Genomic DNA, 22,312 nt, shown 5'->3' on the forward strand with positions numbered 1-22,312 from the left:
CGGTGGGGCCCTCTCGGGGGAAGGGGCCTCGGTCCCGGACCCCGCGAGGCGTCGGGGGCCTTCTCCGCTCCGTAAAAGTGTCCATCTCTTTTTTTTTTTTTCTTCTGTTGTGGCATATGCTGCAGGTGCCTGCTCGTTTTTCGTATGTGGGTAACAACATTTAACTATGTATATATATTTCCCAATTGGTTTAACTGCCACCCGCCTGAATCTATTTAAAATCTAATTTTTTTTAATTTCAACCGCCCGACCCGACCCGACCCGCGGATAAAATCTAATTTTTTTAAATTTCATTTGCCCGATCCGCGGATAATCCGCGGACTCCGCGGTTGTGCCCGCAAACCGCGCATCTCTAGTATATACTCACAAGAAACCGAATAGCTTTGTCTTTGACCTTTTTTTTTTTACTTACAATTATACCTAATATATAAAGGGGTGGACAAGTGACTATTACCTGCAGGGCAAACATTAGCTAACCAGAAGGCAATAACAATGTAAACAAAAAACACCTGCTTAAAAGATCTAATACAAATGTCCCTGAGGAATGTAAGGTGGGAGTACTGTAATTACCTAACGTTACATTATTATTTTCCATAACAATTTAGCCCCCTCCACAATATTAACCCGACGTTAAAACAGAACTAGCTATTTATTGATTAGCAATTGCCGAATCATGTAACATTAGCTTAATGCTAAAAAGCCAGGTTACTATCACATTCTGTAACAGACAAATAATTTCATGTAGCCTCCTCAGCCTTCCCGGTAAGGTCTATTCAGGTGTACTGGAGAGGAGGCTACGCCGGATAGTCGAACCTCGGATTCAGGAGGAACAGTGTGGTTTTCGCCCTGGTCGTGGAACTGTGGACCAGCTCTATACTCTCGGCAGGGTCCTTGAGGGTGCATGGGAGTTTGCCCAACCAGTCTACATGTGCTTTGTGGACTTGGAGAAGGCATTCGACCGTGTACCCCGGGAAGTCCTGTGGGGATTGCTCAGAGAGTATGGGGTAACGGACTGTCTGATTGTGGCAGTCCGCTCCCTGTATGATCAGTGTCAGAGCTTGGTCCGCATTGCCGGCAGTAAGTCGGACACGTTTCCAGTGAGGGTTGGACTCCGCCAAGGCTGCCCTTTGTCACCCATTCTGTTCATAACCTTTATGGACAGAATTTCTAGACGCAGTCAGGGCGTTGAGGGGATCTGGTTTGGTGGCTGCAGGATTAGGTCTCTGCTATTTGCAGATGATGTGGTCCTGATGGCTTCCTCTGGCCAAGATCTTCAGCTCTCGCTGGATCGGTTCGCAGCCGAGTGTGAAGCGACTGGGATGGGAATCAGCACCTCCAAGTCCGAGTCCATGGTTCTCTCCCGGAAAAGGGTGGAGTGCCATCCCCGGGTTGGGGAGGAGATTTTGCCCCAAGTGGAGGAGTTCAAGTACCTCGGAGTCTTGTTCACGAGTGGGGGAAGAGTGGATCGTGAGATCGACAGGCGGATCGGTGCAGCGTCTTCAGTAATGCGGACGCTGTATCGATCCGTTGTGGTGAAGAAGGAGCTGAGCCGGAAGGCAAAGCTCTCAATTTACCGGTCGATCTACGTTCCCATCCTCACCTATGGTCATGAGCTTTGGGTCATGACCGAAAGGACAAGATCACGGGTACAAGCGGCCGAAATGAGTTTCCTCCGCCGAGTGGCGGGGCTCTCCCTTAAAGATAGGGTGAGAAGCTCTGTCATGTCATTCGGGGGGAGCTCAAAGTAAAGCCGCTGCTCCTCCACATGGAGAGGAGCCAGATGAGGTGGTTCGGGCATCTGGTCAGGATGCCACCCGAACGCCTCCCTAGGAAGGTGTTTCGGGCACGTCCGACAGGTAGGAGGCCACAGGGAAGACCCAGGACACGCTGGGAAGACTATCTCTCCCGGCTGGCCTGGGAACGCCTCGGGATCCCCCGGGAGGAGCTGGACGAAGTGGCTGGGGAGAGGGAAGTCTGGGCTTCCCTGCTTAAGCTGCTGCCCCCGCGACCCGACCTCGGATAAGCGGAAGAAGATGGATGGATGGATGGATATAAATGGGTGGACAAGTGACTATTACCTGCAGGTCAAACATTAGCTAACCAGAAGGCAATAACAATGTAAACAAAAAACACCTGCTTAAAAGATCTAATACAAATGTCCCTGAGGAATGTAAGGTGGGAGTACTGTAATGACCTAACGTTACATTATTATTTTCCATAACAATTTAGCCCCCTCCACAATATTAACCCGACGTTAAAACAGAACTAGCTATTTATTGATTAGCAATTGCCGAATCATGTAACATTAGCTTAATGCTAAAAAGCCAGGTTACTATCACATTCTGTAACAGACAAATAATTTCATGTAGGCTAACGTTACCTACCTGCTACCTCTGTCTTTTCTTGTTTCTCCTCCTCTTCTTTTCTCTTTTTTTCTTCCCTGGGCACCTGACAGTTTTGGCCGTTTTGACATCTTGTGTTGATTTTTTGATGTGGTGACGTCCAAAAAGAGTCATGATACGGGAAGGGAGGGGGCGCACCGTATAAATAATATTTATATTAAATAGGCTTTACTTTGCATTTTAATTAACGTGGGATTATTTTTTGTATTTAGAAATAATAGTACCAACTTTTTTTTTCTTTCTTTTTTTTTTCTCCAACATTTGTGGCACTGGCGTGGCGCCCCCTGATGGACGGCGCCCTTAGCATTTGCCTATACGGCCTATGCCACGGGCCGGCCCTGCTTTTAAGTGAAGGATGAGAACCGATTCACGCTTGTTTGGGAGTGTTGTTTTATTTATTTTACACATGCAGATGCAGCGTTGACAGTTAAAATCAATATTAGTGAAAGGTAACCGCAGCATTTGTCATTTGTATTTACTTTTTTTAAATGTGTGTGTGTATATACAGTACAGGCCAAAAGTTTGGACACACCTTCTCATTTCAATGCATTTTCTATATTTTCATGACTATTCACATTGTAGATTGTCACTGAAGGCATCAAAACTATGACACCTGTGAAGTGAAAACCATTTCAGCTCATGGAGAGAATGCCAAGAGTGTGCAACGCAGTAATCAGAGCAAAGGGTGGCTATTTTGAAGAAACTAGAATATAAAACATATTTTCAGTTATTTCACCTTTTTTTTGTGAAGTACATAACTTCTCATGTGTTCATTCATAGTTTTGATAGGACAATCTACAATGTAAATAGTCATGAAAGTAAAGAAAACGCATTGAATGAGAAGGTGAACCAAACTTTTGGCCTGTACTGTGTGTGTGTGTATGCACACACACACACACACACACACACACACACACACACACACACACACACACACGCACACGCACACAACAGCAACAGTATAGCAAATATTTCAGAAAAGAGTAATTCCCATCAATAGTGTAATATATGTGTAAATCCACATCTTATCTTATACTTCCTACCTTTCCTTCCTTGATGAAAAGAACTATAATTAAAGCTGCAAGCAGCATTGGTCGGGCCCGCGTATTTGGCAGGTGCTAGTCCTAAGTGTCCCAATACTTTTGTCTACTTTTAGTCTGAAGTGTCCCAAGACTTTTGTCTAGTGTACCTACCTTGTCTGCATTGTGTGGGCACGTTGGTGCTTCCTGCTTTTAAGCAGCCATCTTAAAAAAACAGCAGCGCAGCAGCATCAGCGCAGCGGGTCTTTGAAGGGTCATAAAATCAAAACCAGAGCAGGTATTAAAACGCTGTTCTGTTATTTTATACACAAGGGTTTAATCTCTCTCCTGTGTTAGTTTGAAGCCGAAACGACAAACGCGCTCAGAGGAGATCGTTTTTGAAGGAAGGTGACCGGTTTTTACAAAAAATTTGTTTTGAAGGGGGAATAGCAAACTTCCTGTTGATTTTTGCTGGGGGGTTGTGAATTTATGAAATGTAGGTCTAAGTGAGACCTACATAGAGGTTTTTGTTTCATGTCTCTCCGACCTTCCCAGGGAGAGTTACAGGCAGTTTTGTCAGTTTTTTCATCGGAGGAGCAGTTTTTTGTGCGTTTCATTAAAAAATTGCGCTAGAGCACAATTTTGAGATTTGGGGTTAGGTTTTTTTATTAGATCACAATTTTTGCCAGTCCTGATGTGTGTGTTCAGTTTGGTGAGTTTTGAAGCAAGTTAAGGGGGTCAAATTACAGCTCAAAGACGCAAAAGTGACTGTTTTTAGTACTTTTTTGTCTTGAAGGGGGAATTGCCAACTTCCTGTTGATTTTAGTATGTACTATTATGAAATCTAGATCTGAGTCAGACCTACATAGAGGTTTTTGTTTCATGTCTCTCCGACCTTCCTAGTGGGAGTTACAGGCAGTCTAGTTTTTTTTTCCCTAGGGGGCACTAGAGCGCAATTTTGAGTTTTGAGGTTTGGTTTTTTGATAAAAAGTTTTGCCGTATATTACTGATGTGTGTGTAAAATTTGGTGAGTTTTGAAGTATGTTAAGGGGGTCAAATTACAGCGCAAAGTTGCGGAAGAATAATAAAACCTTAGAAATTCAATAGGTCCTTATGTCCCATTGCATAAGGACTCCCGGTTTTGCAATGGGCCATGCGGGCCCTAATAACAAGCCAGTTTTTTTAACGGCTCTTTCGAAGGAACTGCTCCTCTAAAGTAGCATCCAGTGCTCATTAAATGACGAGACGAGAAAAGGTTTGTTGCTCGTCGCTTCTTTGAAAAAGAGAACATAGAGGGGTCTGAATACTTGTTAAATATCGTTAACTTGCCAACACTGATCTTCCCTGCTACCTCTTTTTATTCTCTGGCAGACCTGGTGCATATGAGGAGTCAGTGACGTGCAGTCACTAGAGGCAGGTGAGGCGGCGCCTCACCTGCCATCATGGAAAGAAAAAAAATGTAAAAAGAAAAAAAAATTTAAATTGTTATATGTATCCAGTGATTATACTATAAAGTTATTTTCCATTTAACTTCACCAGTTTTAGATTATTTTTATTCAAAATCGCTGAATTTTCACATTTGCCGTTCAAATACTGAGAAGAGACGGTGCGGTGAACAGCAGCCAGTTGAGGCACGTCACTCAGTGCCTCAACATGGATTGCGCAATGACTCGGCTAACTGCTGGCCTGCTGTGCAGTGAGACCGTATTGCTATATGAATTATATTATACATTTCCATAGTTTAGTTAGCTGAGGTATATAATGTACAGTGTATTTTGTCAACAACTGTATGTGTGTAAAGTATTTCTTGTGCTGAGCGATCATAAAACGGCTGCAAAAGACGCACTGGCTGAGGCTCGCCTCCTGCACCCCGCCGTAGAATTGTTATATCAACTAAAGCCCACACTTAAACTTTCCACGTGCAAGATTGAATCTATTTAAAAAAATTATTTCATAAGAAGCCAAAAAGTGCAAAAACAATAATGTTGGTGTTGGAGGAGTTGTGAATGACTGCAGGGACACAACATTGTGTACCTAATTCACAACTCCTCCAACACGAACATTATTGTTTTTGCACTTTTTGGCTTCTTATTAAATAACTTTTGTAAGCTATTTTCATGGGCTTTTCCTCTTTGTGATGTTAAGTTCCTGTTATGCGCTGTTATACAGTATATGCCTTGAGCTCTTATTTTGAAGGCGCTAAGAGCGGAAGTGATGTCACGTTGCGGAGGTTTTTGAAAGAAGGTAAATAAAGTGGTCCTCGTGTAAACTGGAGCCTCCGTGTTTATTTTGTAGTTTCATACAGTATAGGCCACATTTATAAACCCTCGGTTACACTTTTTTAAATAGATTCAATCTTGCACGTGGAAAGTTGAAGTGAGGGCTTTAGTTGCGGCGCATGGACTTCATTTATAAGTAAAGGTAAGACCATAATAACGTTTTTTTTTATTAAATGTGCTTTTTTGTGTGCTACAGTTTGTATGTGTAAAGTTAAAGTTAAGTTAAAGTAGCAATGATTGTCACACACACACTAGGTGTAATGAAATTTGTCCTCTGCATTTGACCCATCCCCTTGATCACCCCCTGGGAGGTGAGGGGAGCAGTGGGCAGCAGCGGCGCCGCGCCTGGGAATCATTTTTGGTGATTTAACCCCCAATTCCAAGCCTTGATGCTGAGTGCCAAGCAGGGAAGAATGCTGGTATGAGCTTTTAAACATAACCCGTTAACTGCTGCCAATCAAATGGTGAATAAGATACTCTTTAGGGTTCATATGTTTGTAAATCTGACTGTGATGAAGTCAGTGCCTCACCAGCCATCAACCTCACCGCACGTCACTGTGAGGAGTGTTAAGAAGTATAGTTATCTACTGTTTGGAGTTGTATCCACCAGCTACAGCAACAGACTTAGTCTCATTATGTTATCCATCCACCCATCGATTTTCTACCGCTTATTCCCTTCGAGGTCGCGGGGGGGTGCTGGAGCCTATCTCAGCTACAATCGGGCGGAAGGCGGGGTACACCCTGGACAAGTCGCCACCTCATCCACAGGGCCAACACAGATAGACAACATTCACACTCACATTCACACACTAGGGCCAATTTAGTGTTGCCAATGTTATATTGTATTACCGTATTTTCCGCACCATAAGGCGCCCTGGGTTATAAGCCGCGCCTTCAATGAACGGCATATTTCAAAACTTTGTCCACCTATAAGCCGCCCCGTGTTGTAAGCCGCATCTAACTGCGCTAAAGGGAATGTCAAAAAAACAGTCAGATAGGTCAGTCAAACTTTAATAATATATTAAAAACCAGCGTGATGTGGGCGCGCATGGAGTCGTATATCAACATGGACGGAGCTGCGTGAAAAAAGCCACCCGGCCTCTTCGCGTAAACTTACCTTAACCACTCGCTCATCTTTTCTTCATCCATCCATCCCTTCGAGTTAGCTTTTATGATGACGCCGGCTGGAAAGGTCTCTTTTGGCAAGGTCTTCCTTTTGAATATCACCATGGGTGGAAGTTTCTGGCCATTAGCATGGCAAGCTAGAACCACAGTGAAGGATGACTTCTCATTCCCTGTGGTGCGAATATTCACCGTACGTGCTCCCGTTGTATCCACAGTGCGGTTCACAGGAATATCAAAAGTCAGTGGAACCTCGTCCATGTTGATAATGTTCTCTGGCCGGATCTTTTTTTCAGCTATCTTGTTTTTACAATATGCACGGAAAGTAGCCAGCTTTTCTTGAAAGTCTTTAGGCAGTTGCTGTGAAATAGTAGTCCGTGTGCGGATGGAGAGATTGCGTCTTTTCATGAACCGGAAACCTGTCGCTTAGTAGGAGCCATTTTGCGGTCTTTACAGATGTAAACACACAAAGGAAATGAAACGTAATATCCGCGCGCTTCTTCTTCTTCTACGGGGGCGGGTGGTTGCTTACAGTAGAAGAAGAAGCGCTTCCTCTTCTATGGGGGCGGGTGCTTACCTTGGCGGTTGCTTGGCGTAGAAGAAGAAGCACTTCCTCTTCTACGGGGAAAAAAGATGGCGGCTGTTTACCGTAGTTGCGAGACCTAAACTTTATGAAAATGAATCTTAATATTAATCCATATATAAAGCGCACCGGGTTATAAGCCGCACTGTCAGCTTTTGAGTAAATGTGTGGTTTTGTAGGTGCGGCTAATAGTGCGGAAAATACGGTATAATGATAATTAGAATGTATATAATGTACAATGTGTCTGTGAGCTTGGGCATACAGGATGCGCTTAATCTATTTGTGGTAGGCCACCACAAATGAATGTACAGGAAACACTGCCATTAACAACACCCACAATATATTGTTCAATTAATAACTCTCCGATTGTCACACTCAAAACACCTTTTTGAGTCTACATTGCCGCTGAAACTGTGAGTCACTCTCCTCCGCTGTGGTTGAATCCTGAAAGTGAACGCTGTTGTTAACTGGCAGGTTGAAGGCCAAGGAAGAGGAGTGGAGAGAGGCCCAGCAGGGCTTCAACAAGATCTGGAGGGAGCAGTATGAGAAGGCCTACCTCAAGTCCCTGGACCACCAAGGAGTCAACTTCAAACAGAACGACATGAAGGCCCTGCGCTCCAAAAGCCTCCTCAACGAGATCGAGAGTGTCTACGATGAGGTACACGCCGCTCACCTTCTCGCGGGCTTTTCTTGCGATTGTCGCTGCTTAAAATGTCTGAATTTGTGACAGCTTTTTCAGCAAGTTGCAGCAAACGTTGCCAATTTTTTGGCAACATTGAAGGACCTTGTAAATTTTTCAATTCGCTATCATTTTGTTAAGTACTAGCCTTAAAGTCAAAAAGCACAATTGGAAAACAAATTCTGTATTGACGTTTTACTTGTTTAAAACCGCACAGACTTACAAGTAGACACTAGATCAGAGGTGTCAAACGTACGGCCCTTCAATCAATCAATCAATCAATCAATGTTTACTTATATAGCCCTAAATCACGAGTGTCTCAAAGGGCTGCACAAGCCACCACGACATCCTCGGCTCAGATCCCACATCAGGGCAAGGAAAAACTCAACCCAATGGGAGTTTGAGAAACCTTGAAGGGGACCGCAGTTGTGGGGACCCCCCCCTGGGTGACCGGTGCAATGGACGTCGAGTGGATCTAGCATAATATTGTGAGAGTCCAGTCCATAGTGGATCTAACATATTTTGAGAGTCCAGTCCATAGTGGATCTAACATAATAGTGAGAGTCCAGTCCATAGTGGATCTAACATAATAGTGAGAGTCCAGTCCATAATGGATCTAACATGATAGTGTGAGAGTCCAGTCCATAGTGGAGCGAACATAATAGTGAGAGTCCAGTCCATAGTGGATCTAACATGATAGTGTGAGAGTCCAGTCCATAGTGGATCTAACATATTTTGAGAGTCCAGTCCATAGTGGATCTAACATAATAGTGAGAGTCCAGTCCATAGTGGATCTAACATGATAGTGTGAGAGTCCAGTCCATAGTGGATCTAACATGATAGTGTGAGAGTCCAGTCCATAGTGGAGCGAACATAATAGTGAGAGTCCAGTCCATTGTGGATCTAACATAATAGTGAGAGTCCAGTCCATAGTGGATCTAACATAATAGTGCGAGTCCAGTCCATAGTGGATCTAACATAATAGTGTGAGAGTCCAGTCCATAGTGGATCTAACATATTTTGAGAGTCCAGTTCATAGTGGATCTAACATAATAGTGTGAGTCCAGTCCATAGTGGATCTAACATGATAGTGTGAGAGTCCAGTCCATAGTGGATCTAACATGATAGTGTGAGAATCCAGTCCATAGTGGAGCGAACATAATAGTGAGAGTCCAGTCCATAGTGGATCTAACATAATAGTGTGAGAGTCCAGTCCATAGTGGATCTAACATAATAGTGTGAGAGTCCAGTCCATAGTGGATCTAACATATTTTGAGAGTCCAGTCCATAGTGGATCTAACATGATAGTGTGAGAGTCCAGTCCATAGTGGATCTAACATATTTTGAGAGTCCAGTCCATAGTGGATCTAACATAATAGTGAGAGTCCAGTCCATAGTGGATCTAACATAATAGTGAGAGTCCAGTCCATAGTGGATCTAACATAATAGTGAGAGCCCAGTCCATAGTGGATCTAACATAATAGTGAGAGTCCAGTCCATAGTTGGGCCAGCAGGAGATCATCTTGAGTGGAGACAGGTCAGCAGCCCAGAGACGTCCCCAACTGATGCACAGACGAGCGGTCCACTCTGGGTCTCGACTCTGGACAGCCAGTGCATCATCCGTGGCCACCAAACCTGTGCCCCTCCCACCACGAAGGAGAGGGGGGCAGAGCAGAAAAGAAACGGCAGATCAACTGGTCTAAAAGGGGGGTCTATTTAAAGGCTAGAGTATACAAATGAGTTTTAAGATGGGACTTAAATGTTTCTACTGAGGTAGCATCTCTAATTGTTACTGCTAGAACATTCCATAGTACTGGAGCCCCAATAGAAAAAGCACTATAGCCCGCAGACTTTTTTTGGGCTCTGGGAATCACTAATAAGCCGGAGTTCTTTGAATGCAGATTTTTTGCCGGGACATATGGTACAATGCAATCGACAAGATAGGACGGAGCTAGACCGTGTAGTATTTTATACCTAAGTAGTAAAACCTTAAAGTCACATCTTAAGTGCACAGGAAGCCAGTGCAGGTGAGCCAGTATATCAATCAATCAATCAATCAATGTTTATTTATATAGCCCTAAATCACAAGTGTCTCAAAGGGCTGCACAAGCCACAACGACATCCTCGGTACAAAGCCCACATACGGGCAAGGAAAACTCACCCCAGTGGGACGTCGATGTGAATGACTATGAGAAACCTTGGAGAGGACCGCATATGTGGGTAACCCCCCCATCCTCTAGGGGAGACCGAAAGCAATGGATGTCGAGTGGGTCTGACATAATATTGTGAGAGTCCAGTCCATAGTGGATCCAACATAATAGTAAGAGTCCAGTCCATAGTGGGGCCAGCAGGACACCATCCCGAGCGGAGACGGGTCAGCAGCGCAGAGATGTTCCCAGCCGATGCACAGGCGAGTGGTCCACCCCGGGTCCCGACTCTGGACAGCACTGGTCTAACAGAGGGGCTATTTAAAGGCTAGAGTATACAAATGAGTTTTAAGATGGGACTTAAATGCTTCTACTGAGGTAGCATCTCTAATTGTTACCGGAAGGGCATTCCATAGTACTGGAGCCCCAATAGAAAACGCTCTATAGCCCGCAGACTTTTTTTGGGCTCTGGGAATCACTAATAAGCCGGAGTTCTTTGAAGGCAGATTTCTTGCCGGGACATATGGTACAATGCAATCGACAAGATAGGACGGAGCTAGACCGTGTAGTATTTTATACGTAAGTAGTAAAACCTTAAAGTCACATCTTAAGTGCACAGGAAGCCAGTGCAGGTGAGCCAGTATAGGTATATATATATGTATATATGTATATAAAGGTATATACAGTATAGGCGTAATATGATCAAACTTTCTTGTTCTTGTCAAAAGTCTAGCAGCCGCATTTTGTACCAACTGTAATCTTTTAATGCTAGACATAGGGAGACCCCAATATAATACGTTACAGTAGTCGAGACGAGACGTAACGAACGCATGAATAATGATCTCAGCGTCGCTAGTGGATAAAATAGAACGAATTTTAGCGATATTACGGAGATGAAAGAAGGCCGTTTTAGTAACACTCTTAATGTGTGACTCAAAGGAGAGAGTTGGGTGGAAGATAATACCCAGATTCTTTACTGATTCGCCTTGTGTAATTGTTTGGTTGTCAAATGTTAAGGTGGTATTATTAAATAAATGTCGGTGTTTAGCAGGACCGATAATCAGCATTTCCGTTTTCTTGGCGTTGAGTTGCAAGAAGTTAGCGGACATCCATTGTTTAATTTCATTAAGACACGCCTCCAGCTGACTACAATCCGGCGTGTTGGTCAGCTTTAGGGGCATGTAGAGTTGGCTGTCATCAGCATAACAATGAAAGCTAACACCGTATTTGCGTATGATGTCGCCTAGCGGCAGCATGTAAATACTAAAGAGTGCAGGGCCAAGAACCGAACCCTGAGGGACTCCGCACGTTACCTTAACATAGTCCGAGGTCACATTATTATGGGAGACGCATTGCATCCTGTCAGTAAGATAAGAGTTAAACCACGACAAAGCTAAGTCTGACATACCAATACGTGTTTTGATACGCTCTAATAAAATATTATGATCGACGGTATGGAAAGCAGCGCTAAGATCAAGAAGCAGCAACATAGATGACGCATCAGAATCCATCGTTAGCAGTAGATCATTAGTCATTTTTGCGAGACATGGCAAATTCCTGTAAGTACTGAAAATAACGAGCACTCATTGGATGAAACCAGCAGTGTAACCATATGCTACAGTAGGTATTCTTTCATGCAGCATCACAGACACTCACAGAGGGTATTTAAGAATGCAGGTATAGCTTTTAACTTCCTTTTTATACAAATGGTCTCGTCTTGATGACCTTTTTTCCACTTTTTGTTAGCTGTTGCCTGACACAACTAGTGCGAATGGCGAATACATGTATTTTTAAATCTACATGTTTGTTTAACTCTGCCATTCTGCATCAATGTGCTTCCTTCTTCCTCATCTTCTTGGAGGCAGACAGAATCAATTCTTTAAAGTCATTTTTAATGTTTTTTTTGTTTTTTTATGAATGAAGGTGTGTAAACAAACTGAGGCATCTGTTGTGTGTTTGAGCAACCTGGAATGTTTCTCTCTGGAGACCCTATATATAGACAGAGGTGGGTAGAGTAGCCAGAAATTGTACTCAAGTAAGAGTACTGTTACTTTAGAGATTTATTACTCAAGTAAAAGTAAGGAGTAGTCACCCAAATATTTACTTGAGTAAAAGTAAAAAGTATTTTGGGAAAAAACTACTCAAGTACTGAGTAACTGATGAGTAACATACACACACATATCACATATATATATATATATACATACACATACATTGATATATACAGTATATCATTTATATTTATTTATTTTGCCGTTTTTGTTTACATGTTAAAGGTGTTTTAATGAATATACATGCATGTTTAACACATATAGATTATTTTCTTTCATGAAGGCAAGAATATAAGTTGGTGTATTACCTGATTCTGAGGACTTGCATTGATTGTAATCAGACAGTAGTGATGATAACGTCCACATTTTCAAATGCAGGAGAAAAAAAGTTCCTCCTTTCTGTCTAATACCACATGAAAGTGGTTGGTTTTTGGCATCTTATTTGTCCAGCTTCCATATTCGTTTTCACACACTTTACAAGAAATACATTGGCGGCAAATTCCGTAGTTTGCTAGCTTGTTTGCGCTGGCTTTCGGAGACTCTTATTTTGAAAGCGCAGGCGCGATGGAGCGGCACTTTTATTGTGAAGACAGGAACTGTGCAGTCAGTCTTTAGGCTTGTGACGGGATGTACGGTTGAAATAAAAAAGTGTCTTTTTTCCTTCACACTTTTGATTGATTGATTGAAACTTGTATTAGTAGATTGCACAGTACAGTACATATTCCGTACAATTGACCACTAAATGGTAACACCCCAATAAGTTTTTCAACTTGTTTAAGTCAGGTCATGTGACCGCCTGGCTCTGTTTGATTGGTCCAACGTCACCAGTGACTGCATCTGATTGGTGGAACGGAGTCAAACGTCACCAGTAACGCAGGCACTTTGAAGGTCTGTCTGACAGACCAAAACAAACAAAGCGTGCATTAACAGATCGATAAAAATTAGTAGCGAGTAGCGAGCTGAATGTAGATAAAAGTAGCGGAGTAAAAGTAGCGTTTCTTCTCTATAAATATACTCAAGTAAAAGTAAAAGTATGTTGCATTAAAACTACTCTTAGAAGTACAATTTATCCCAAAAGTTACTCAAGTAGATGTAACGGAGTAAATGTAGCGCGTTACTACCCACCTCTGTATATAGAATACATATAAAACAGATGATCTGTGTTAACTTTTAACAAAAAAACAAGACTGCGTCGCCTTCAAAACATATCTTGTACTTGATGCTCATTGAGTGTATTTGTTTGGCAAACAGCTCATCATCTTGTCGTCTGTTTCAGCGACAGGAGCAGAGCACGGAAGAAGGCGGCGTGAGCCAGCAGGGCCGCAACGGTTCCAGTGTGGCCACCACCAGCGAGCCGCACATGGTCTTCACATACGAGGACAAACAAATCTTGGAGGACGCCGCTTCGCTCATCATCTACCACGTCAAACGCCAGCCCACCATCCACAAAGACGACAAGGACCACATCAAGCGCATCATCCAGCACTTTGTTCCCGACCTGTTCTTCTCACGCCGCGGAGAGCTCAGCGACACCGAAGAATGGACGGACGAGGAGGCCGAGCCGGAGGAGGGAGGAGAACGAGCGGCGGCAGCTGTAACATCAGCAGTAGCGACGGCGGCGACGACGACGTCGACGACGACAACATCAGGAGGAAATGCTAACACTTCTAACGCATCAGCAGCCACCAGTAGTCAGCCCCAACCACAACCAGCCCAAGTCCAGCCCCAAAGCCAGCAGCAAATAAACAGCGAGTCCCGACGGAGACGCGGCAGCCCATCCCAACCAGCAGACACAGAATCCTCCAGCACCCCAGGCAGCACGGTCCAAACTGCAACCACCCCCAGCTCCGCCCCGGCATCCACGCCTGTAGAGAGTAGTTCGGGTGCAACCGTGGAGAAGGTGGACCTGCGTGACCCCGAAGCAGAGCACCAGAAGGAGCTGGACGGCGTCTATAATTTGTTCTTTGTCAACAACAACTGGTATTTCTTCCTGCGACTGCACCAGACTCTGTGCTCGCGCCTGCTGCGGGTTTACCGGCAGGCCGAGCGACAGCTGCTGGATCACCGAGCCGAGCAGAGCAGGGAGCGGCTGCTGGTGGCCGAAGGGAGACGGGAAAAGGCATGTGACCTCGCCATGGAGCTGCGCCTCAAACAGCCCAGTAAGTTCAATTCCCTGCTTTTATGTTAACCTTTTAATTGGAGAGATGTATGTGACGGCGTCGCGAAGTTGGTAGAGTGGCCATGCCAGCAATCGGAGGGTTGCTGGTTACTGGGGTTCAATCCCCACCTTCTACCATCCTAGTCACGTCCATTGTGTCCTTGGCAGTGTTGGGTTGGTTACTGAAAACCAGTAACTAGTTACAGTTACTAGTTACTTTATTTCAAAAGTAACTCAGTTACTAACTCAGTTACTTAAACCAAAAAGTAATGCGTTACTGTGAAAAGTAACTATTTAGTTACTTATATACAGGTAAAAGCCAGTAAATTAGAATATTTTGGAAAAACTTGATTTATTTCAGTAATTGCATTCAAAAGGTGTAACTTGTACATTATATTTATTCTTTGCACACAGACTGATGCATTCAAATGTTTATTTCATTTAATGTTGATGATTTGAAGTGGCAACAAATGAAAATCCAAAATTCCGTGTGTCACAAAATTAGAATATTACCTAAGGCTAATACAAAAAAGGGATTTTTAGAAATGTTGGCCAACTGAAAAGTATGAAAATGAAAAATATGAGCATGTACAATACTCAATACTTGGTTGGAGCTCCTTTTGCCTCAATTACTGCGTTAATGCGGCGTGGCATGGAGTCGATGAGTTTCTGGCACTGCTCAGGTGTTATGAGAGCCCAGGTTGCTCTGATAGTGGCCTTCAACTCTTCTGCGTTTTTGGGTCTGGCATTCTGCATCTTCCTTTTCACAATACCCCACAGATTTTCTATGGGGCTAAGGTCAGGGGAGTTGGCGGGCCAATTTAGAACAGAAATACCATGGTCCGTAAACCAGGCATGGGTAGATTTTGCTCTGTGTGCAGGCGCCAAGTCCTGTTGGAACTTGAAATCTCCATCTCCATAGAGCAGGTCAGCAGCAGGAAGCATGAAGTGCTCTAAAACTTGCTGGTAGACGGCTGCGTTGACCCTGGATCTCAGGAAACAGAGTGGACCGACACCAGCAGATGACATGGCACCCCAAACCATCACTGATGGTGGAAACTTTACACTAGACTTCAGGCAACGTGGATCCTGTGCCTCTCCTGTCTTCCTCCAGACTCTGGGACCTCGATTTCCAAAGGAAATGCAAAATTTGCATGGTTGGGTGATGGTTTGGGGTGCCATGTCATCTGCTGGTGTCGGTCCACTCTGTTTCCTGATAATATATAATATTCTAATTTTGTGACACACGGAATTTTGGATTTTCATTTGTTGCCACTTCAAATCATCAAAATTAAATGAAATAAACATTTGAATGCATCAGTCTGTGTGCAATGAATAAATATAATGTACAAGTTACACCTTTTGAATGCAATTACTGAAATAAATCAAGTTTTTCAAAATATTCTAATTTACTGGCTTTTACCTGTATATACTTTCACAGTCCACAACTTCATTTGAGCTCTTTATGACCACATGGTCATTTATTGACAAGTATACATGTACATTGTACAGCACAGCAGCAGAACCAATGTTCTAATGCCTCTGTCAGCATCAATAGTTCTTTTTTAAACATGGTGTACAGCCATTTGTTCTTCAACTGTGGTTGTTTTTAAAGGGCTTTATTAATAAAGTTGGTATGGTATGGTATGTTAAACAACACTATGACAATCAGTCATTTGGAACACTTGAAAAAATCCACACGTTTTTGCTTATTTAATAAATAGCAACTAGAGCTGTCTGATAATATCGGCCTGCCGATATTATCGGCCGATAAATGCTTTAAAATGTAATATCGGAAATTATTGGTATCGTTTTTTATTTTATTTTTTTATTTTTTTATTAAATCAACATAAAAAACACAAGATACACTTACAATTAGTGCACCAACCCAAAAAAACCTCCCTCCCCCATTTACACTCATTCACACAAAAGGGTTGTTTCTTTCTGTTATTAATATTGTGGTTCCTACATTATATATCAATATATATCAATACAGTCTGCAAGGGATACAGTCCGTATGCACACATGGTTGTGCGTGCTGCTGGTCCACTAATAGTACTAACCTTTAACAGTTAATTTGACTCATTTTCATTAATTACTAGTTTCTATGTAACTGTTTTTATATTGTTTTACTTTCTTTTTTTATTCAAGAAAATGTTTTTAATTTATTCATTTTATTTTCTTAATTTTTAAAAAAAGGACCTTATCTTCACCATACTTGGTTGTCCAAATTAGGCATAATAATGTGTTAATTCCACGACTGTATATATCGGTATCGGTTGATATCGGTATCGGTAATTAAGAGTTGGACAATATCGGCAAATAAGCCCCTATCTGACATCCCTAATAATAATAGATTTTATTTGTAAAAAGCACTTTACATTGAGCAAACAACCTCAAAAGTGCTACAGTGTATTAAAAAAAACAAAAAAAAAAGAATAAAAAAACCCCCAAAAAACTAGAACTAGCACGTATAAATATAAAAAAGGCTTTTTTAAAAGCATCCACAGTCTGTGGCGCCCACAGGTGGTCAGGGAGAGCGTTCCACAGACTGGGAGCGGCGGAGCAGAAAGCCCGGTCTCCCATTGTTCGTAGCTTTGTCCTCGGAGGTTGGAGGAGGTTAGCCTGTCGTGTGGAGGATTTTGGGGTGAGCAGTTCTTTGAGGTAGAGGGGGTCATTTCCATGGAGGCACTGGTGGGTTAGTAGGGAGACTTTGTATTCAAACCTGAGTGGAACAGGAAGCCGGTGAAGGGATTTGAGAACTGGTGTGATGTGGTCGTATTTCCGCACTCTCATCAGCATCCTAGCAGCACTATTAGATACCACACGCTGACCACTAATGATACTACAAATGCAGCTACTGACATCTTTTTGAGTTGATTAAAACAACAACAAAAGTATTAATATACAGGTAAAAGCCAGTAAATTAGAATATTTGGAAAAACTTGATTTATTTCAGTAATTGCATTCAAAAGGTGTAACTTGTACATTATATTTATTCATTGCACACAGACTGATGCATTCAAATGTTTATTTCATTTAATTTTGATGATTTGAAGTGGCAACAAATGAAAATCCAAAATTCCGTGTGTCACAAAATTAGAATATTACTTAAGGCTAATACAAAAAAGGGATTTTTAGAAATGTTGGCCAACTGAAAAGTATGAAAATGAAAAATATGAGCATGTACAATACTCAATACTTGGTTGGAGCTCCTTTTGCCTCAATTACTGCGTTAATGCGGCGTGGCATGGAGTCGATGAGTTTCTGGCACTGCTCAGGTGTTATGAGAGCCCAGGTTGCTCTGATAGTGGCCTTCAACTCTTCTGCGTTTTTGGGTCTGGCATTCTGCATCTTCCTTTTCACAATACCCCACAGATTTTCTATGGGGCTAAGGTCAGGGGAGTTGGCGGGCCAATTTAGAACAGAAATACCATGGTCCGTAAACCATGCACGGGTAGATTTTGCGCTGTGTGCAGGCGCCAAGTCCTGTTGGAACTGGAAATCTCCATCTCCATAGAGCAGGTCAGCAGCAGGAAGCATGAAGTGCTCTAAAACTTGCTGGTAGACGGCTGCGTTGACCCTGGATCTCAGGAAACAGAGTGGACCGACACCAGCAGATGACATGGCACCCCAAACCATCACTGATGGTGGAAACTTTACACTAGACTTCAGGCAACGTGGATCCTGTGCCTCTCCTGTCTTCCTCCAGACTCTGGGACCTCGATTTCCAAAGGAAATGCAAAATTTGCTTTCGTCAGAAAACATGACTTTGGACCACTCAGCAGCAGTCCAGCTCTTTTTTTCCTTAGCCCAGGTGAGACGCTTTGCGCCCTGCTTCTTGGTCAACAGTGGCTTGACACGAGGTATGCGGCAGTTGAAACCCATGTCTTTCAAGCGTCTCTTGGTGGTGGATCTTGAAGCACTGACTCCAGCAGCTGTCCACTCCTTCTGAATCTCCCCCACATTTTTGAATGGTTTTTTTTTTCACAATCTTGACCAGGGCGCAGTGATCCCTATTGCTTGTACACTTTTTCTGACCACAGTTTTTCCTTCCCTTTGCCTCTCCATTAATGTGTTTGGACACAGAGCTCTGAGAACAGCCAGCCTCTTCAGCAATAACCTTTTGTGTCTTTCCCTCCTTGTGCAATGTGTCGATGGTTGCCTTTTGGACAGCTGTCAAATCTGAAGTCTTCCCCATGTTTGTGTAGGCTTCAGAACTGGACTGAGAGACCATTTAAAGCCCTTTGCAGGTGTTTTGAGTTAATCAGCTGATTAGTTTGTGGCACCAGGTGTCTTCAAAATTTAACCCTTACACAATATTCTAATTTTGTGACACACGGAATTTTGGATTTTCATTTGTTGCCACTTCAAATCATCAAAATTAAATGAAATAAACATTTGAATGCATCAGTCTGTGTGCAATGAATAAATATAATGTACAAGTTACACCTTTTGAATGCAATTACTGAAATAAATCAAGTTTTTCAAAATATTCTAATTTACTGGCTTTTACCTGTACAGTAAGTATCGTAGGTTGCCAGTGATGCTAATTAGGGACACTGGTGGTTATTTGCTTTTCGTACAGCACACGCCCAGTGACTGCAGACATGGACAAAAATAGTCTTCCCAAAGTGTACATGCTAAATTTTTATATTTGCAAAACCCTACTTATGAACAAATGTGATGAGAGAACATGTCTTCCTTTTTGAGAGTTTATTTTTTTTCTCCCAACAAATAATGCAAGGATGCCCCGATCCGATATTGGATGTTATCGGACCGATATCGGCATACAATAGAATAGATGTTTGTTGCCATTTGCACAGGTACAAGACAGTACAAGTATATTGACATTATTGTGTGTTCCTCCCTGAGTCACCTTCTACACAAAAACAGTTGCTAAATAGAATGGCAGGTGAAAAAATAGAATGGCATGTAAAATGTCTGATACAAGCAATCCTTCAGCATGTTTTACATCTAAATGTCCTCCAATAAACACTCAAAGTTGGACTTTTCTTCCATTTTAGTCAAGTCAGTTGCAAAACATGGAAGGCTGAAGGCTACTACTTCTTTGGCTACTTTTAAGCAGAGGTGGGTAGAGTAGCCAGAAATTGTACTCAAGTAAGAGTACTGTTACTTTAGAGATTTATTACTCAAGTAAAAGTAAGGAGTAGTCACCCAAATATTTACTTGAGTAAAAGTAAAAAGTATGTTGTGAAAAAACTACTCAAGTACTGAGTAACTGATGAGTAACATACACACACATATCATATATATATATATATATATATATATATATATATATATATATATAGTATATAATTTATATTTATTTATTTTGCCGTTTTTGTTTACATGTTAAAGGTGTTTTAATGAATATACATGCATGTTTAACATATAGATTCCTTTCTTTCATGAAGACAAGAATATAAGTTGGTGTATTACCTGATTCTGATGACTTGCATTGATTGTAATCAGACAGTAGTGATGATAACGTCCACGTTTTCAAATGGAGGAGAAAAAAAGTTCCTCCTTTCTGTCTAATACCACATGAAAGTGGATGGTTTTTGGCATCTTATTTGTCTAGCTTCCATATTCGTTTTTATACACTTTACAAGAAATACATTGGCGGCAAACTCCGTAACTTGCTAGCTTGTTTGCGCTGGCTTTCGGAGACTCTTGTTATGAAAGCGCAGGCGCGATGGAGCGGCACTTTTATTGTGAAGACAGGAACTGTGCAGTCAGTCTTTAGGCTTTTGACGGGATGTACGGTTGAAATAAAAAAGGGTCTTTTTTCCTTCACACTTTTGATTGATTGATTGAAACTTTTATTAGTAGATTGCACAGTACAGTACATATTCCGTACAATTGACCACTAAATGGTAACACCCCAATAAGTTTTTCAACTTGTTTAAGTCAGGTCATGTGACCACCTGGCTCTGTTTGATTGGTCCAACGTCACCAGTGACTGCATCTGATTGGTGGAACGGAGTGAACGTCACCAGTGACTGTATTTGTTGAAACGCAGGCACTATGAAGGTCTGTCTGACAGACCAAAACAAACAAAACGTGCATTAACAGATCGATAAAAATTAGTAGCGAGTAGCGAGCTGAATGTAGATAAAAGTAGCGGAGTAAAAGTAGCGTTTCTTCTCTATAAATATACTCAAGTAAAAGTAAAAGTATGTTGCATTAAAACTACTCTAAGAAGTACAATTTATCCCAAAAGTTACTCAAGTAGATGTAACGGAGTAAATGTAGCGCGTTACTACCCACCTCTGAGCATAAGTTAGTGTTTTTTCACACCTACTCTGACTAATTTCACCTTTTCGATATGGGCCAATACTCAAAGGCTATCGGAAGTGATAAAATTGTATCGAGACAGTCCTAAAAAAGTTGTCACTTGATAACATTCAAATATGTTTGGGACTCCAACAGCACTATGTTTCCATATAACGTGTGTAAGTAACACATGTGACGTGCGTGCAGGTGAGGTGGAGCTGGAGGAGTACTATCCTGCCTTCCTGGACATGGTGCGCAGCCTGCTGGACGGAAATCTGGATTCCACTCAGTACGAGGACACCCTGCGTGAGATGTTCACCATCCACGCCTACATCGGCTTCACCATCGACAAGGTCATCCACAACATCATCAGACAGGTGAGCGCCACGCGAAACCCAGCCCCTGCCGCCCACGCGCAGGCCTTAACTCCGCCCACTTTCCTCTGCCACTCCAGCTGCAGCACCTGGTGAGCGACGAGGTGTGTCTGCAGGTGGTGGAGCTCTATCTGGCCGAGAGGAAGAAGGGGGCCGCCGGGGGGAACCTCTCATCGCAGTGTGTACGCGCCGCCTGGGAGACCAGCTACCAGTGGAAGGCTGAGAGAGCCATGGCTGAAGAGAACTGCTTCAAGGTCGGTGCAAAGTCTGGCCTTTTATACACACTAGGACAGTGTTTTCCAACCACTTATATCCCGTGAGATACAGTCTGGTGTGCCGTGGGAGATGATCTAATTTCACCTATTTGGGATAAAAAAAATTTTTTTGCAAACCAGTAATTATAGTCTGCAAATGATGTGTTTTTGAGTGTCGCTGCTGTCTAGAGCTCGGCAGAGTACCGTATTTTCCGCACCATAAGCCGCCCTGGGTTATAAGCCGCGCCTTCAATGAACGGCATATTTCAAAACTTTGTCCACCTATAAGCCGCCCCGTGTTATAAGCCGCATCTAACTGCGCTAAAGGAATGTCAAAAAAACAGTCAGATAGGTCAGTCAAACTTTAATAATATATTAAAAACCAGCGTGATGTGGGCGCGCATGGAGTCGTATATCAACATGGACGGAGCTGCGTGAAAAAAGCCACCCGGCCTCTTCGCGTAAACTTCCCTTAACCACTCGCTCATCTTTTCTTCATCCATCCATCCCTTCGAGTTAGCTTTTATGATGACGCCGGCTGGAAAGGTCTCTTTTGGCAAGGTCTTCCTTTTGAATATCACCATGGGTGGAAGTTTCTGGCCATTAGCATGGCAAGCTAGAACCACAGTGAAGGACGACTTCTCATTCCCTGTGGTGCGAATATTCACCGTACGTGCTCCCGTTGTATCCACAGTGCGGTTCACAGGAATATCAAAAGTCAGTGGAACCTCGTCCATGTTGATAATGTTCTCTGGCCGGATCTTTTTTTCAGCTATCTTGTTTTTACAATATGCACGGAAAGTAGCCAGCTTTTCTTGAAAGTCTTTAGGCAGTTGCTGTGAAATAGTAGTCCGTGTGCGGATGGAGAGATTGCGTCTTTTCATGAACCGGAAACCTGTCGCTTAGTAGGAGCCATTTTGTGGTCTTTACAGATGTAAACACACAAAGGAAATGAAACGCAA

General features: G+C 42.7%; 1 protein-coding gene across 1 annotated transcript in view; it reads left to right on the forward strand.

The window, feature by feature from the left end:
• The window catches only part of sin3b (SIN3 transcription regulator family member B), a 67,984-nt gene that overhangs the window by 35,964 nt on the left and 9,708 nt on the right, over positions 1-22,312 (forward strand). The window contains exons 12-15 of the mRNA XM_061976271.2: positions 7,880-8,063; positions 13,559-14,441; positions 20,930-21,099; positions 21,177-21,350. Of these exons, the coding sequence (XP_061832255.2) occupies positions 7,880-8,063; positions 13,559-14,441; positions 20,930-21,099; positions 21,177-21,350 (1,411 nt within the window). The remainder of the gene's footprint in view (positions 1-7,879; positions 8,064-13,558; positions 14,442-20,929; positions 21,100-21,176; positions 21,351-22,312) is intronic.

The sequence above is a fragment of the Nerophis lumbriciformis genome, linkage group LG14 (assembly GCF_033978685.3).
Source record: "Nerophis lumbriciformis linkage group LG14, RoL_Nlum_v2.1, whole genome shotgun sequence".
NCBI classification, from domain to species: Eukaryota; Metazoa; Chordata; class Actinopteri; order Syngnathiformes; family Syngnathidae; genus Nerophis; species Nerophis lumbriciformis.